General features: G+C 38.9%; 1 protein-coding gene across 5 annotated transcripts in view; it reads left to right on the forward strand.

Moving 5' to 3' along the window:
* Positions 1–17,374, forward strand: part of MAPK10 (mitogen-activated protein kinase 10) — a 178,389-nt gene extending 161,015 nt beyond the window's left edge. For 4 of the 5 annotated variants that reach the window (XM_018576207.1, XM_018576205.1, XM_018576204.1 and 1 more), the window contains 3 exons: positions 4,137–4,200; positions 4,483–4,560; positions 16,703–17,374. In XM_018576207.1, coding sequence (XP_018431709.1) covers positions 4,137–4,200; positions 4,483–4,560; positions 16,703–16,845 — 285 coding nt within the window. In that variant the 3' untranslated portion in view covers positions 16,846–17,374. Of the gene's footprint in view, positions 1–4,136; positions 4,201–4,482; positions 4,561–16,697 lie in introns of all 5 variants that reach the window. The other variant, XM_018576208.1, reaches the window with a different exon arrangement.
* Positions 17,375–19,549: the final 2,175 nt, after the last annotated feature.

Genomic DNA, 19,549 nt, shown 5'->3' on the forward strand with positions numbered 1-19,549 from the left:
CGTACATTGGCTGAAAGCGGATGTACATCGGCTCCCTTCGGCTGAGCCGAAGTGAAGAGCGAGTTCGACTCAGCCGATCCAACATGTGGATCGGCTGAGCCGAACCTCCAGCAGGCTACTCGCTGCTTTTCGGTCTATTCTCATAGATGCCGAACAGCAGTGAGTGAAAAGTCGAATGCGGCTTTCGGCTCAGCAATTCTGCTCGGTACCTCTGTGGTGCCGAGCAGAATAGAAAACCAGTTAAAAAAGTAGAAAAAAAACCAGCATAGGAATGCATAGCTAGATTCCTATTGGCTATTTCACTTTGCAATAGCCAATAGCAAGCTGGCTATTGCACCTGCCCTCTGCTGCTGTCAATCACTAGAAGAGGACCTGATGGAGAACTTCAGTTCCCCTCTGCTGATTGACAGCAGCAGTGGGCGGGTGCAATAGCTAGTTTACTATTAGCTATTGCAAAGTGAAATAGCCAATAGGAATCTAGCTATGCATTCCTATGCTGGTTTTTTTTCTTTTTCTAACCGCGGCCCCATATCAGGAAAAAAAAACAGAGCAGGGAAAGGTTTACTCTCCCGGGCGGCCAGGAGCCGCTATCTAATAGCAGGAGACTCCCAGAGCGTCCGGGAGAGTAATGACAGATCGGCGTCCCCGGTTACCTGGTAACCAGGGGACGCTGATCTGTCTCTGCAAGTGGCTGGAGCCAGCCGTGTGATGACGGCTGGCTCCACCCAGCTGTCAGTAGCAGGCTATCGGCCAGCCAATGGCCGGCCGTTCAGCCAGCTTCGACTTTCACCTCGGTTCAGTCGAGCCGAGGCATATGCCTTCGGCTCGACTGAGCCCCTCGGCCAACTTCGGGAGCTGTACGGGCTATAGTGAATAGCCCGTACAGCAGCCCTTCGGTTCTACTGAACCAAAGGGGTCCTGGGGCCGAAGCTAGCCGAAGGATCAGCCAAAGCTACGGCTAGATCCTTCGGCAGCTTTGTGAATAACCCCCTTAATGTGACAATGCTGGGCCAATGAGCATTCCATAGCCTTGTGTGAGCTATGACTCCAATGACTCATAACATACACGTAGCAGCTGAACAGAGCAGTGGGGGAGCGAAAGGAAGTTTAGTATTTGCATATATGGATGCCTGCAGTAAAGAAAACTTGTTGATTTGCTCTATTCAATAATGATTTGAATAATAATACAAATGGAAATGTTTCCTATGGTCAATTGGTGCTTCTTTAAGCAACTAGACACATACTAGCCATGTAGAACTGTGATTATTGTATTGCCAAGCAATATAATATCTAATTTGTAGAACATTATGCTTTTAGCTTAATCAAGGTAATCTGCTTCTTGGAAATATTCAAGCGAGCAAGCAATGGAATCTTGGACACGTCATCTGAGAACATGGAGCACTAAAGAGCATTTATATCAATAAACAGCACACCTAGGAGCTATATTGACTCAGAGCTTGCTGTTCTAGACTGTTTAACACCGGAGCTTCACTGGCAGCATTACCAGTAGAAAAGTGAGGGAAAGTCTGTCTTTTTCTGTGATTTTATCAGCAGTGAAATAAGTGGTGAGAAAGCTTTTATAGGAAGCATTATATATCTTGAGTGTTATATATCAATTAGTATTTTCCCGTTTTTTATAACGCCATATAAAGCTTGGTATTCTAAGATCAACACTCTGTATTGCAATTAAAAAACTCTACAGTATGATGACTTACTAATGTCCCCTGTACTTGTCAATCACAAGAGAGGTATTTATTCTTCTACCATAGAGGATAAAGCTTCTTTTCAGTTGCTCTCCATGGTGCTGAGGGAGATAAAATATAGACTGTATTGTCACAGCCTATGATTTTGTATTCAAAGGTGCCTCGGTTCCAAACATCGCCTGTATTTCCTGTACTTTAAAATATAGCACTTCAGAGGTTTCACCATTGTTCTGTGTAAATAGAGATAAGTAATACTAACCAAAAAGAAGTGCAGACAGATTAACAGCTTTTTGTGAGCCTCACATTGATCCATCCATCATTTTTTTTTCACCTGGCTCCAAAGATTTAGAGATGACATATTAACTGCCTTACAGATACAATATTTTTTTTTTCATAGCCACGTGATTTACATCAATTCTGTATAAACAAGCCATCATTATCATTACTTTCCCTGTATCATTATGTAATTGGTTTAAGTCACTTATCAATGATTATTTAGGAAATGAAGCATTGATCTAACTTTTTACAGCGTTAGTAAATAGGCTGCGTGTGGATGCTGTACAGCTAATGTATTAATATTAGATTTTCCACATACAATATGCTGTCCCTTTTCAGAGTTTAGTGAAATGAAAATGATTTCATGATAAATGTAGAAAAACAGGCATGTAATGAAAACATATCTAAGAATGCCTTGTTATTGAAGAGTTTCATCCCATAATTGGATTTAAAATTGTGTCCATATGCTATGTTGCATGAATTGTGGTACATCATGATGTATTAAAGAATTTCTATTTTTATCCTTCTCCACATTTATAAGTAGAAAATCATGTACTTCATCTCTTATAACTGGTACTGTGACTATTAATAGTAGTAAAGGTAGGACTACTACTTAGACCATGCTATATTTCAGGGGTAGGCAAACTCTGGCTCGCCAGCTGTGGTGCAACTACAAACTCCATTAGGCATTGCAAGACTCTGGCAGCCACCGGCATGACTTCCATGAGGCAGATGCATGATGGGATTTGTAATGTCACCACAGCTGGGGGGGGCCAAAGTTTTCCTTCTCCTGCTATAGTGAGTGAGACACAATGGGAAGGGGAGGGGGTACAAAATAAGTGTAACTAATCAGTTATACTTTAAGCTCATCTGTAAGTCTGATTTATGTAGTATTAGTTACATGCAAATTATTTACTTATCTCTAATCCATTTTTAGTTTACCAGGAACAGGCAAGTGAGTTCTACCTTATTAAACAAAATGTACAGTTTAAGTTTTAGTTTTTTTGTTTTGGGTAGAATAAAGGAGGATTATAACCCTGTCTGTCTTTTTTTTTTTTTTTTACGTCTGTGTTCCTTTGGGGAGATTTCCCTTTACTTTCCATCTGATTGCCACAACAGGAAGGAATTGGAAATCGTTCCAATCTCTGGTGGTCAGCAGGGTCCCCAGAACTAATGTTGCCATTGGAAGAAAAATTATTTACTTATCTCTAATCCATTTTTAGTTTACCAGGAACAGGCAAGTGAGTTCTACCTTATTAAACAAAATGTACAGTTTAAGTTTTAGTTTTTTTGTTTTGGGTAGAATAAAGGAGGATTATAACCCTGTCTGTCTTTTTTTTTTTTTTTTACGTCTGTGTTCCTTTGGGGAGATTTCCCTTTACTTTCCATCTGATTGCCACAACAGGAAGGAATTGGAAATCGTTCCAATCTCTGGTGGTCAGCAGGGTCCCCAGAACTAATGTTGCCATTGGAAGATTTCCCATCTATTCCTGTTCTAGTGACAACCCAAAATTTGGGATTTTCTTTTACCTTAATTTTCAGTGATAATGGTCACTAGGACAAATAGAGAGCTTGCCTTTCCTTAACAGGGACACAGGCAGCAATAAAAACCTCACCGTTGTTCTAATTCCTCTACATTCTATATAAAAGTTACAAAACGTTTTGGCTTCAGTTGCACTTTAAGTAAAAGTCTATGTTTCACATCATGAGGCTGATTTACTAAAGGAGTGGAGACTCTTTACTAAAACAATGATGTGGATATTCACTTTAATTATCCAGTTACGTAAAAATAAAAACAATTCTGCTCGCATTATCCAGTCATATGAAAAAAAAAATCCTGCCCATGCTGAATACCTAAACATGTGCAGATGCTTTTTGCATGATTGGGTAATTGAATTGAATAGTCACTTTTTTTGAGTTGAGACTCTCTTTTAGTAAATCTGTCCTAGTATGGCAATTTGAATGTAACTTCTAAAAGATAATGGTATACTTTTTTAATGTTCTTTTTTATGTTCTTAGTGTTGTACTTCATTTATCAACTTATGCTCCTATAGCCAGAAAGCTACAAAATATTGCTTGTTGCAATCGATTATATTGTCAAGTCAGGTTAACTATACCAAGCTGGTCATATTGTTTCTGTTTATTTTGCATTTTCAGCCTCCTCCTCAAATCTATGACAAACAGCTGGATGAAAGGGAACATACAATTGAAGAATGGAAAGGTATGATAATATTCACTTGCTGTAGGAAAGGGGTTACAATAGCTGTATGTTATTCTTCATACTAATAGGGTTTGTATGTTTTATTGGTGTAATATGGACTTGCCAAAAATAGCATTAGATATGACAGTAGAAATGTGTGCTAGGGATAGTTGTTAATACTGCACTATTATCAGGTATTTGCAGACATAATACAGCCATCTTGTTTACACTGCAGAACAATGAAGATAACCCACACTAGACTTAATGGTGTTTTCTTGACTTGTTTGTAAATTTATTTTGTAGAGCTCATCTATAAGGAAGTTATGAACTTTGAAGAAAAAACTAAAAATGGCGTAGTAAAAGGACAGCCTTCTCCTTCAGGTACTCTTTGTAAATAGTCACATGTTGTCAAATATTTCAAAATGTACTCGAATCTCGAATCAAACCTGTCTAAATATAAAAAATCCCAACACATCTCTCCACTCTGTTGTACGTACCATCCGGTCTATACTTACCGTTGTGGTCACTCACCTGCCACATTGACTCCCCCCACTGCCCCTGCAAAATCACTGCCAATCACCAGCCAACAATAACATTGCCTAACATTTTTGACAATTGCACACTGAATGTCACAAACCCCTATCCCAATCGACAATGTTGGGGCCTGGCAATTAGTTTGATATATCACTTCCTTCTTCATACCCAGAATAATTTAGATTTTTTTCTAGCAATGGCAGCAGCTATCTAAGAGGTAGAGAGCAGTGCTAAAAGATATGCATAGACGCTCGATGGTACTTAGGACTTTGGAGATTTTTTATATTATGACTGTTTGCTTTAAGGACACCTTGTGTCGATGTAGGTATGTGTTTAAATAAACAAACTAGTAGGGTTGATTTACCAAAGGAGTATCGAATAATCATTTTGTAAAGTAAATGTTCACTTTCTTTAGCAAATAAAACAAAGTTGTGTTTATGCCAATCATCCAGCCATATGCAAGCATATGACTGGGTACCAACAGTGAACATAGCTATACCATATATATTAATGATGGTAGATGACAGGACCATATGGGCACAACTGGCTGTATACTGTTTGTGTAAGAAGTATTCACATGTGGTTTTTACCTAAATAAAACAAAAGCACAAATATTGAAAAAATATATATTTTATAGCTAACACAAAAACTAAAGAGTAAAACTATATAAAATCACCACACATCCCCTTTAATAAGATGAGGGCTGTTTGGACAGCAGACATCTAGATATAAAATTGGACACTGGGGTAAAGTGTGCTGGATATAAGAACAAGAGCTTGGTTTTAAGAGGACATCTAATTTGTAGACTCTTCCCCACTGTGAATAATCCATCTGAGCTGAATGTACAGCACTCATTATAATCATATATCCTACTTTATGTCATAACAGTGTTGGGAACACGGTGGATACATTCCCTGGACACAGAACATTCATCATGCTTTCTCATTTGTTCTACCAAGCTAAAGTCAGTCAGGAGAAGTTTGCTGCTAACAAATATATTCTCACGAAAAGGAAAATGCAAGCCTAGGGGAAACATTTGTGAAGCCCTGTATAAACCTACATGACACAAAACAATCAATATTCATTACCCTGGGGGGAATATTTGTAAAGATCACACAGATGACTCTATCGCCAGCGATGCTGCCACTGATTTATTTAAATCTCCAGCAGCTGGATCGCTAAGAGGCTGCCTGTTAATTCCTATGTAATCGCACCCTTTGTAGCTGAGGCTGCAAAATGTCGCACTCATCGCTATCGATTGAGATTCAGCGGTAATCAGGTCAGCAACAGAATGACAACCCGCTGCATTTGCCCATAGGGACAGGCAGGCAACCTCTTTAGTGATCCTGCCACTGGCGATTTGTCTCTAGCGGCCCGTCTGACATTAGCCTGAGTTGTAATGAAAAAATAAACAAAATGAAGAGAAGTAGACTTGGAAAAAGATTGATATACCAAAATAGATAAATATACAACCCTCTTCTTAAGTTCCCCTCTATTAAAAATAAGGAAGTAGGCAAGTTGTAGAAAATTGAGGACATTTTTTTTCAGCAAAAAATGTGCAGAATGTCTTTTAGATAAAAACTCTCTGCAGAGCAGAATTCATTAAACCCATACTATTGAATAACATAATATTAAACAAAACTATTTACAATACGCACTCTGGGATTTTACTGTGTGCTGTAGAACAGAATTTTGCATATATTTTCTAGTGCACACATGGACATGTGCTCAGGGGGTGAACCTTTTGCGTCCACCAGCCTGTAGATTTATTAAAAGAGACCTATGAGAGAAAATGGTAGTAAAAATGGTAGTTGCCTGGCTGTCAGTTTGATCCCACTGGATTCGATACAATCTGAGTGACATGATTAAGGTCAAGTGTTGCTGGATCAGACCTGCAAGATTGCTTTTATGTTCCTGTATGCAGAGCCAAGAAGTTGAACTTTAATTCTGTTAAATCCTGTGCTTAGAACACCCCCCTTTTTAGCTGCTGTGCTAAAATTATCAGAGTGTTAATCAAAATACAATAAATCAAGCGCACTGCACGTTAAAGGCTCATTCACATGGTGTAGAAACAGACACCTTTCATGGATAGCTGGTGCATGTAACCACCTGTACAACCCAATGACAGGACACGGCTGCATGCGGCTACGTGCAAATCCGAACTTGCACATCCGTATAGATGTAGATGCATGCTCTTGGATGCAGGCAGTCTGCTTCTAAGAGCTTTTTTTTACCACAAAAAACATGAAGTTCTGTGAATGGACAACATGAATTCCAATTATTTACCCATCCTACCTCTGCCCATGACTATTCACAGTGAACAGAATTCAAGGTGTTCTGTGAATGAACAATGGGAGATCCAGTTATTTATCCACCCTTCCTCTCCCTATGGCCATTTGCAGTAAACAGAATACATGGTGTTCTGAAAATGGACAATGGAAGACCCAGTTATTTATCCACCCCCTCTCCCCGTGACCATGATGAACAGAATATAATGAGTTCTGTGAATGGACAATAAGAGATACAGTTATTTACCCACCTTTCCTCTTCAGGAAATACCCTGCTAAGATTTTTTTAGTACAGGCTAACAATTAAAAAAAAAACACAATTTAAAAAAAATCATTGTATTTTTTAACCTTGTATTGCCCTTTACTGGCCACAGCCTTTTAGCGAGGAAATCCTACAAAATGTAACCACAACAACAAAACAAAGAGAATTAAATGTAACTGTAGTTTTAAAAATGATACAATTATAACTAGTCATCTTGTGTTATGACAGACTAAAAGAAACTGAAAAGCCCCAACAGTAACTATGTTTTCAGATAAATCGAATCTGCGGAATTAGATTGCTTACTTAATCAACTGATTGATCTGCTGTGCTGAAGTATCTTTTTACTGCCACATATAGTTATAGTTGATGTGTGCAGGATCTAAAAAGAACTTGGCAGCCAAAGTCTGTAAGAAAACTTTGTGCGTGTATTTCTTTTTTATTCCAATTGTGAGGTGCCTCATTTATATGCAGTGTGAGGCAGATCAGCCATTGGGGTATATTAGCAATGGAAATAATGACAGATTTACCTCTAGAAAAAATGTCCTTGTCATTCATAGCCCCAAAATAAATGTTGGTGTTTTATTTATTTATTTAATAAAAGAAGAATCACTGAACATTCTAGCCTTTGCAACATTCTAGCCTTTGCCAAGGACATTTTAATTGATTGCTACCTGGTGTTTTCTGCAGCCGCAGAACCATGCAACCTTGAGCACCCAGCATTTGTATGAGGCTCCTTTTCATTCAGTTTGTGATACGGCAAAAGATTGGAGAGTGGAGGACAAGGGCACAGATGTCAGCATGACAGAGAAGACTAAACATTAGAAAATTTAAATTTATCAGTGAGGTGCCCTTTGCCCCTTTATTTTTTTTTCCACTCAAGTCTAGCATTGCAAATAACTCAGGAAAGAAAGGCGCAGTCTCCTACTCACTTAGCTTGCAGGGTTTGTCTCTCCAGCAGACTCCCAATTATATTTCACAGTACATTTATGTTTGACTAGAGGAATTATGGCATGCTGCGTTTTATTTGTTTGGAGCTCGGTGTGGTATCTTATCCACTATGCTCAGTGAATTACATTCTAGAGGTGTTCATGCATACAAATATAACCAATTAAAATATGCTTTCATAATTACTTTATAAAAAGCTTAATGGCATTATGTGATTTTCTTTCCAACAAATAGGTAGATTTTACTGATCGTTATACTACTAAAGCGGCAAGATCAATGATTTATTATGTGTGGAAAAGGTAGTTGTAACTCTAACAAGTTTTTTTTTTGTTTAGCGCTTTTTCTATGTTGTAAGGTAAGGCGACTTTTTGAAAATGTAGGTAATCTGACAATTACACTACTAGTGAGTTTATCTTTTAGGGACGGGCAGCGCCGGTATGTGATGGAGGGTTTGGCGTTCAGGAATTTAGAGATTCTGACATCCTTCGTCAAGCAATGCCAGTGTTTATCCAAAATGTTTGATATTTCATTATGTTGACTATTAAAGGTCAGAATTAATCTAACCAGGGGGTTTTCTTTTTCATGCAATTTGGATTTCTATATGGCGTTGGTGTTTTGTTTGTATTTATAATCAGCACCAAAACCTGTAGATCCCCCCTTGGCTCGTTGATATGACCTTTTTAGGATTTTGTTTGTATATCCCCTGGCTCTTAGTCTCACCCTCAGATTCTGTGCCTCCCTCTCAAAGTCAGCATCAACAGTGCAGTTTCTTCTGATTCTCAGATACTGACTGTAAGGGATGCTGTTTTTCAGGCTCTGAGGATGAGCACTACTTGCCTCTAAAATGGCATTGCCTGCTGTGTCTTTCCTATATAAACTGATATATAGAGTCCCCCCGCTATCCTTACACACCAGGATATTGAGGAATGGCAATCTATTTGGATCCCTGGTCATCGTGAATCTCAAATTGTAGGTATTGAAGTTCAAGATGTCCACAAAGTCTTTTAATAATTCCTCACTTCCCGTCCAGAACAATAGGATATCATCTATGTACCGTGCCAGGATAGTATGTGGCACAGGTACATAGATAAGTCATCTCTGTCCCATAGCTCATGTTCCCAGCCGCCCAGATATAAATTGGCGTGGGAAGGTGCACACTTCGTGCCCATTGCTGTGCCCTGTTGCTGCAAGTAGTATTGATTATCAAAAAGAAAAGCGTTGTGAGTCAAAACAAACTCAAGGAGTTCTAGAAGGAGGGTATTGTGTGAACTTTCAGTGGTCCCCAATGTGGCCAGAAATCTTCCAACTATCTGACAATTATCTTAACAAAACCGCAGTGGTCATTTTTAAAGAGACCCTATTGCCAGACTATTAATTTACAAAAAAAAAATCCCACAAGAGTATATGTGCATTTGTCATATTTTATACATGCGGAGAGTGGGATCAGAGGGGTGATGAGGAAGAGACTGGAAGCAGAAGGGATGTCAGGGAGAGTGGGAGCAGAGGGGATATGGGGGAGCAGAGAGGATATGGAGGAGCAGAGGGGATATGGGGTAGAGTGGGAGCCGAGGAGATATGGGGTAGAGTGGGAGCAGATGGGGAGATGTGGGAGTGGAGGGGATATAGGGGAGAGTGGGGGCAGAGGAACCACCCAGGTATCCTCAAGATGGGGTCGCGGTATCCGAAGCACTGTGTTCAGAAAAAAACCTATTTGAAGACACAGACAGCATGGAGCTATCAGATCCTCTCTCCTTTTCCAGTCAGTTTGGTTTCCTCTAGTGCCTCTGTTCCACACACGACTACGGTGCTAGGTACACGTTTCGGGGAGAACATTTCCCCTTCATCAGCCTGAAACAGTTCCCCTACTACCATTCCTCTATTAGCATTTTGGCTTCTACACAACAAATACTTTTGTGAGTGCATTAATTGTATTTACCATTTCACATTAAGGTTTTTTTAACTACAATTCTATGCCAGTGTTCTTCTGTATTCTTGTTTTCTAGTTTATGGGTGCTTTCCCCCTGTGCTTCCACAGAGCTGCAAGGCTGGGCTGTTTTAGTTATATTGTTTCCAATGTTCCTAATTGTTGCTATTTTATTTGTTGGTAGTTTATCTTAGCTTGCTTATATTGCTTGGAACGGGCAAATCGTTGATGATTATCAGTGCACTACATAGTATCAGTAATTGTGGTAGTTGAATTCCCTATTATGTTCAAAGAAACATTGCAAGTGAATAAAATGCATTAAGCATTTAAAGTATTCAGTACATTTTTTGGTCTAAAAAAAAAAAAACCTCCAAAAAAGACAACATACTGTAGATCCTAAGATGCTTAGAATTATAGACGTGGTTGGTATGCAATGATATGTTCATTTTTTGGGAGGTATTTTATTATGACCAAGAATTTAATAACAACAAATTCTTGTTACACACATGTGGTAATGTTATTATTCTGTGAAAAAGCTTTAAACCATATTTTTGCTGTAAGCAACAGTCTCAGTTGGTATTTTTAAGCATTTAAAATACTTGATTTTTTGTGCTTTTACCAGCAATTTTTTATGTTGATGACAGGGTCTCTTTAAGATTTATTGGGCCTGATTTACTAAGGGAGTATAAAATGTTTCTTCATAAAATTAAATGTTCACTTAGCTTAGAGTGCCCCCGTGTTCAAGATGAATGCCTAGTCTAGTGCAAGGGAATTACAAAACAAAAACAATTACAATCCTTCCTGACACCATGCTGGTGATCAGATAAATCCCTGGATCAATCTCCTTATGAAAGACTTCCCTGCTATGAAGCTCTGACTGAAGAAGATCAGATTTGTTGAATTTGTCAACACTCTCAGCTAATACTACTTCCCTGGGGAAGAGAGTTCCACAATTTCACTGCTCTAACAGTAAAGAACCACTTGATTAGTTTAAATGTAAAATATTTTTAATCCAATCTGAAACTGTGACCACTTTTCTTCTTTGGGGTCTTTAGAGTTAATAGGTCTTACAGCTTATATAATATACTATATCAATATATAATATACTATTTATTTATTTTATCATGTTGACATATTTATACATTGTGATTATATTGCCCCTTAAGCTCCTCTTCTCTACAGTGAATACATGTAATCTTTGTAATTGTTCCTTATAACTGACGTCCTCCAACCCCCTTTTACATTTGGTGCCCTTTGCTGAACTCTTTCTAATACAAAGGCCATTGTTTCTGTGGATTGGTGACCAAAACGGAACTGCATATTCAAGATGAGACACATACCGGGTTCGCTCACCTCTCGATCCTGTCACGGCTCTCTGCCGTGACAGGGGGAGGGGCTGGATTCCCCTCTCCCCTCTCCGATCTGCCAGCGCTGACTGGCGGAACGGACGGGGGAGGCTACAGCTGGATCTGCCTCTAGATAGGCAGAGCCAGCTGTCACTCACGCAGCTGGGCAGATCCCGTCTTCTAAGTCGGGATACGCTCCAGCTGCGGCGTCTCAGTATACCGCAAGCTGTAGCTCGTGGTATACTGAGCTTAGGGTAGCGGGAGGACGCTGCTTTGTGTCCTCCCGTTACCCTAGGGAGAACTATGGGGAAAAACACTGACCCCATAGTTCTCCTTTAATTCCAACCTCAATATAAGTAATAAACAAGTTTAAAAGCATTGGCCCCAAGACTGGAATCTGGGGGACAACACTCACAACCTTAGTCCATTTAGAGAATGTACCATTGATCACTACTCTCTGGACATGTTCCTGTAACCAGTTTTCTATCCATGCACATACAATTTCTTCTAAAGAAATAGTCCTTATTTTGTAAATTAAGAGGGTTATGCACCGAGCCGAAGTAGACTGATTTCAGCTGTACATCAGCTGAAACCAGCCGTACATCAGCTAGCTTCGACTCCATTTGGTTCAGCTAAACATGCTAAGCATGTTCGGCTGAACCGATGTGAAGGACATGTTCAACTCAGCCGAGCCAACATTTGGATCAGCTGAGCTTAATCTCCGGCAGTTCGCTCGCTACCGTTCACCCATAGGGGCCGCACGGCAGTGAGTGAATAGCCGAATGTCGCAGAGCGGCATCCGGCTCAGTTATTCTGCTTTTCGGCTGTCACTTTGGCTGCAACTTCAACTGTAACTTCGGCTGCTGTACGGGCTATATCCGGTGACTGAAGTGAGCCGAAGGATTAGCCGAAGCTACGGCTGTATCCTGCGGCTCTTTAGTGAATAACCCTCTAAATGTTTATGTGGTACAGGGGTGAATGCCTTAGCAAAATCCAGATGTACTACACCCACTGGCATTCCTCTAATATAAATCTAAATGCCTACTCACTTCCTCATAGAATGATAGTAGCTTGGTCTGACAACATCGAGTTTTTCATAAATCCTGGTTTATGCCGGTTTTTACTTATAATACCATTTTTACTAACAAATTCTGGACTGTGGTCCCTTATGAGCCCTGAAATATTTTACATACTATCTATTTTAAACTGACTGGTCTGTAATATCCTGACATACATCTCAACCCTTTTTTGAATATTGGTACGACATTTGCTTTACACCAATCAGTTGGTACCATTCCAGTCAGTAAGGTGTCCTTAAAAATTAGACACAATGGTCTGGTTCCTAAAGAGATATGCTCTCTGAGGACATGGTTGTAAGCCATCTGATCCTAGCAATTTATATACATAAATCTTGTGTTTATTTTTTCACCTGGATTTCTGTGTACCATGGAGGTACATTTGGTGCATTGTTATTAACTATTACTGCACTGTCAAGTCCATCATTTTAATTTGTATAAACTGATGAGAAAATGCATTTAATACATCTGCCTTGTGACCAACTCCCTATGTTCATCTTTTATGGGGCCTATGTGTTCTGTCCTCACCTTTTACTGTTAATATATTTGAAGATTTTTTGGGATTTCTTTTCAATGTATTTTTCATATTCTATGTTAGACACCGTAAATGTTGTTTTGCATCTCTTGCTGTATTCCTTGTAGCTCTAAGGGTGTACACTCCAATTTGTATTTTGTAAAAGCCAGCCTTATCTCATTCATTTTCCTTCTTACGCTAGAATTGAGCCACATAGGTTTTAATTTTATTCTTAGCCTTTTTGAAATCTTGCGTTCTTGCCATACCAGCATGCCTCTCTTTCATGTAACTTAAGGCAAATGTAAGTACATTATGATCACTATTACCCAAATTGTTCCTATTTTGCACTTCTGTAATGAACCCTGTGTTATTTGAAATTATTTGATCCAACAGAGCATTTTTTTCTAGTTGCGACTTCCACCATCTGACCCATGAAATTGTCCTGCAATGAGTTCAAGAAATGACAAGCCTCTGTTGAATGTGCAGTTCCATTAGCCCAATCCAATATCCGATTATGTCTGTGAATGTTCTCATTCATCCAGGTCTTGGTATATCTGTAAAAAATAAGTCAAGGCAACTGGTATTGCTGTATTTTTCTTGAAACGTCTTCAAGAAAAAATACAGCAAGTCCAGTTGCCTTGACTTATTTTTTACAGACAATATCCGATTAATTCAAATTCTTCATAGTAAGTACATTGCCCTGTTTTCCAGCCATTTTGGTATGTGATAGGAGCTGAATCTCTTCCTCCTCTTATTACCAGGTTTCTCATACTCGCATCAATTTAAAATGTTCCTCAAGAAGTTCCAGCTCTGCCATTTTGTTTTACCAGAGTTCTTGCGTTTGCGAACATACATTTTAATTTTGTGTTAGCATGTATTATTTTGTTATTGTTCAATCTTGATTTACAATTTGATTCTGAAACTCTTTTTGCATTGGAAAGAGCAATGCAGTTCTCCTTGCCGTCTAGTATGAGCCCCGCTTTCCCCTCTTTTCCAAGCACCTCTATAAACAGTGCCCCTTTTGACCCTTACTATATGATATATTCTTGTTTGATCCCTTCCATGCCAGATTCTAGTTTAAAAGCTCCTCCAACCTTCTAACCATTTTGTCCATGAATACAGCTGCACCCTCCCCATTAAGATGCAATCTGTCCTTATATTAGAGCCAAAAAGTCAGACCATGTGTTTTTAAAAGCACTCTAACACACATTACTAATGCACCATGATGGACTTACATTTTAGAGCACCACAACTCATATGTTGTCAGTAGTGACAGCTCCCATATCTGAGCTGACCGGCTCCCTATATGCATGTACCTATGTTAAGTAGTCAGATAACCTTTGTGCTCAGATGTATAGCATACTGACTTTAGTAGCCAAAACAGTCTGGTTCAGAAGGGTTAATGATGAGAATAATACCAAATTCAGTAAATTTTTAGGTATAATGATCCAAACAATATAGAACCCTTTCTTAAGTCTATTCAGAATGGCTTACATATATTTTCATGCATATACTAGTTATTATTCCTTCCATTTTCTAAAATATAAAAATCCAATCTAGTTTTTAATATTTATTTCTAGATAAAACATTACTTATATTAGTTTTTCTCTTTAATTGAAAGCACGGTGATTTATCTGACATTTACACAAATGTAATCACGTAAGCTTTGAGGCAAGGTCATAATTTTCCCATGCTTTTTTATAAATGATTTTCAGGAACATCATAAGTTTGATAGGTAAAATAAATATTATGTTCTATTGCTCTATCAAACCCACATTCACATAAAACTGGTCAAGTCTATATTTTATGGAAGAACAGCATTGTAATACATTAATTTTAAAGGTTTTGTCTGTCTGTACTGTATATATGTATATATCTGTCCAGTTTTCACTAGTTTATGTAATCAGTGGTGTATTTTGGTTTTGTGCTGCCCTAGGCAAGACTAAACCCGAGCACCCCCCATCCCTAATTTAAATTAGTCCCACCCTTCCTGTTTAAGACATTTTGCATAACCTGTCAGTCGCGCGCACGGTGTATCTAGATTCTGACAGGTTCTACCTTTGCTATAGCCTACTTCTCCACTCCTGGTTTGATGGGCTCCCTAGTTCTGCAGCTACAATAACCATTCTCTCCTGCCCTCTCATGCTGTGCTAGTCTCTAGTACTGCAGCTGCAACACCGATCTTCTGCCTTCATATGCTGGGCCTTCTATAGGCTGCACTTCCCCAGATTCACCACCACGGAGGTTCCAATTAGCACGATGACCATCTGGATTTCAGCCCTGATGTCCTGCGGAAGCTCCTCCGCTGCCTGAAGTCAGAGATTTGGGTGACGGTTTCCCAAGATGATCCGGCACCTGAACTTCCAGTGCATCCGGATGAAAGTCACACACACCAATACATTGCACAGCATGTTGAATAGGAAGAGTAAGGAGCTGCAGCCGGCATATATGTAGGAGTAGGTGGCATAGGTTGACACGTTGGTCCCCCAGTCAAAGAAGCACCATGTCCAGGAGTACTGGCAGTAATTTATGAATAATTTATTATATTTATTTTTTTTCTCTTATCTAACTGGTTTGGGGGAAGCATTTTTGGCGCCCCCCTGGAAAGTGCCGCCCTAGGCAAATGCCTGGTTTGCCTTGCAGTAGATACACCCATGTATGTAATGTGTATGTAAACCAAAACAATGAACTTCTCGTATTTGTTTGCTGTTACATTAATGATTGATATAATTTTGTTAAACAAGGATGAGGATTTTTTTTAATCATGTGACTGTCACTTTCAAATCTTGCTGGGCTCAGCTGAAAATAACTGCCATTTAAAAAAATGAAGATCCTTATCCTGCTGTGCTAGTTTTGTGAATTGAGTCTGCATCCTTTTGTTATATCTGATTGATAAGTGCAAAAAAGTCTGGAGATCCTGGTAGAAATCCAGCGAGCTTGTGAATTCCTGAGCCCTGCCCAGGTCTCACCTGTGAATTACAGAATCCTTTGAACCTATGTTAAGGAGAAGAAAGGTGTTCTGTAGTCCTAATGTGCTTCTTTTCCTAGGGTGACAATGCTGCTCTTCCAAATACAGTTCAGTCAGTGATTATTGTCACCCTAGGACAGGAAGTGTGTTTCTGCTATGAATACTGGGTGAAAATAAAAAATAAAAAGTCTAAAGAAAACTAATGGAGTCATTACACAGTTGTAATATATGACATTTTTGTTGTTGGGTTTAGTTACTCTTTTATGAATGAATACAATGTTACAATTACAATACAATTCAAGACAAGATGTTTGAGAATGTGATGATTCAGTGGTTAGGTTGAGGTGGGATAGGCTTCCCTGAAGAGATGGGTCTTTAGGGATCGCCTAAAGGAAGTCAGGGTGGGAGATAGACAGACAGGTTGGGTAATAGTTCACTAAGGTCAGCAGTGGGTTCACACATTTATTTACTACTTAAAACAACTCCTTAGTAGTTCACTAAGGTCAGCAGTGGGGATCCCACTTTTATGTACAAACATCTAGTACAAATATATGGTCACATATTTATTGACACACGTGTAGACTATTGTGAGTATTTTGTAATTGATGACATTTGGCGTGAATTTACTAAGGTTCATTTGCTTTGCCGTTCATTTTCTTAGCACAGGTGCAGCAGTGAACAGCAGCGAGAGCCTCCCTCCGTCCTCATCTGTCAACGATATCTCCTCCATGTCCACTGACCAGACACTGGCATCCGACACAGACAGCAGCTTGGAAGCTTCTGCGGGACCCCTTGGTTGTTGCAGGTGACTAGCCGCCTGCCTGAGAAACCCCACCTTCTTCCGACGATGATGTGATTGGGAACGCATCCGTCTATCTGTATATTTGCAAGAACAGGAAAGAAAGGAAGTAGAAATGTCAAATATTTCCCTTCTAGCCTGCTTCTCCTAAAGAGTTATGTCATGCAGCTAAGCTCAAATGTATATTTAACTTATAGTTGCTCTGCTTTGGTCTTCTGGTTATGCTTACTACAAGAAACAAATGGGTTACTTCACAAACAAACAAACAAAAATTATCTTTGCATACATTATAATGGCTGTGAAATCAGCAAGTTCCAATTACCTTTTCTCATTACATGACAAAGATGTGCAGTTGCCATTCAAGCGTGTGCGTGTCCATATGAACGTATGCGTGTGCTGTACGTACTTTAATCTCATCAGAATCGTTTGAATATCCGTTCAAGAGCCTTCCATCTTTCCAGTGGATGGATGTAGATAATTTCACACTTGTACATCAGATGTACTGTATACATGCAAGCATATATGTAATATTATAAAAAGCAACACAACTGTACAGTAGTTATTACATAGAGCAGTATATATAGTAAAAAAAGGGCCTGTTTTGTGTTAGCTACAGAAATTATTGCTGTAATATAATGCTTAGTATGTAAGATGTTCGATTCATACATTTGTCAGATTGTGATAAACAAACAAAACCTTTGTATCATATGTTGAGAATGCATCTTCAGCAGAAAAGAGCATGAAGACACAAAGTACAGTAGACAGAAAAAAAAACATGGATCATACAGAAACACAGACTTTCTGATCACTTCTTCACAATCCTAATAGCAATTTATTTTTTTACATGCACAATATTTTTTATTTCAGTCCAGACGTGCTGAATTAAAGCAGTGGTTACGGTAAAGTGATCTTGTATACAGCTGTATATTTTAGTTTTTGGAGATATTTTTCCTTTATCAGATTCTGGAATGAGAAGGATATAGGTTATGCAGTAAACTCCTAAACAGCATGGTAATCATTGCCATGGCATTTTGGGTATTTTTTTGCTTAAGGTATGCCTGCTGCTTTACCATTCATTGATGTTTTAGAGATATAAGTCTCAATTTATAAAACTTTTACACAAGGACAAGGATCTTTTTTATTATTAATATTTAGCCATGTGACTGTCATTTTCAAATCTTATTGAGCTCAGATAAAAAAAATAACTGTCACTTTTTTTTAAAATAAAGATCCTTATCCTGCTCTGTTAGTTTTGTCAATTGAGCCTATAGTCTTAATTCAATTTATTATCATTCCCCATTTACAACATAAACATCGTTTTTGTCACATTAAATGGAATTTCCATTTTAATTTTTTTGCTTGATTCCTGTGTCTCCCAGTTTCCACGGAACTAAGAGCTGTAATTCCAGATGCTGGTGAAATCTACTACTGTGACCCTTCCAATGAAAATTATGCCCTGCAGCTTGCCTGAGATAAATCTTAAGCTGGCCATAGACTTTTGGTGGTTGAACCAAAAAAAAATCTTGATTCCCCCATGCTAACAGCATGGATGGGGGAATCCCTCCTGCCAGTCTATTGTATTCTGACAACGGTGGGTGTGCCACTGCCAGAATACTCGAACAGTGACCGCAGCTCATTGCCTGCAGTCACTGTTCTACTGCGATTTTTTTCAGACCGGCTCCTTCAACAAAAGTCAATTTTAAAAAATCGACTTTTGCGCACACTGATCGAACTTCAGCCAAATTAGCAGGACTTGGCCAAAATGTAACCAGTGTGTGGCCAGCTTTAGTCCACCATGTATATAACAACATCAGCATGAGAGTCTAGTTGCCCCTAATGCAACAGAGGTACCGGGTGGCTAAGTGTAAAAAAAATGGATATACCCTTTAAGATTTTTGTAAGAAAAAATGTAGATGCTTGTTATAGATATTATTGAAGAATTCATGGTTACAGCTGAAAAAGTTCCATTAAGTTATGCATCAGGGACAAAATGTATCATTGTGCTTTATGTTTTAATCCTCAGGAGAATAATACTTTGGACTCTTATCTTGTTTATGGACTTAAATGTGTTTTGTTAGATGTTGGCATTTTGTGGACTGGCTTCTGAAAAATAAAGTTTAGTCACTTAAACCTCTCTTTAGAAAGAAGAAATGTTTGACCAGACATTCACAAAACATTCTGCTCACACCATTACTTTTATTTTAAAGTGTTAATAAGTCTGTAAATAGGAATTTCATTGGTTCTTCAGGGTCATTTCGGCAGTCAACTAATGAACACCAGAACGCATGAAAATGAACTAAGAAATCAATAACATTTTGGATTATGCTTAATGGTAAATGATTTGGATGTGGGCAGAGACATTCCTCCCCCCTATAGTCATTCAGCATGCAAAGGATCCTACACGCTGACTCGGGTATAAGCCGAGGGGGGCACTTTTCAGCAAAAAAAATGGGCTGAAAAACTCGGCTTATACTCGAGTATATACGGTAGTAGGTAGTTATATGTGGAGGCAGATAAGAAAGATGCACTGTGAGCAGTCTTTCCTCTGCTCCCCTTTATTAAAGTGGTGAACCACGTTCTTACACAATTGTTATGGCTGGCTTCATATCCTTAAAGCATATCTAAACTCAAAAACAGGTCTTAGATGTGGCGGCTGCAATAGTTTTCTTTTATTTTCAGGCTTTTTGCCTTTTATATCACCCGGTAATCCTGAA

Source organism: Nanorana parkeri, unplaced genomic scaffold, assembly GCF_000935625.1.
Source record: "Nanorana parkeri isolate BGI_ZX_2015 unplaced genomic scaffold, ASM93562v1 scaffold59, whole genome shotgun sequence".
NCBI classification, from domain to species: Eukaryota; Metazoa; Chordata; class Amphibia; order Anura; family Dicroglossidae; genus Nanorana; species Nanorana parkeri.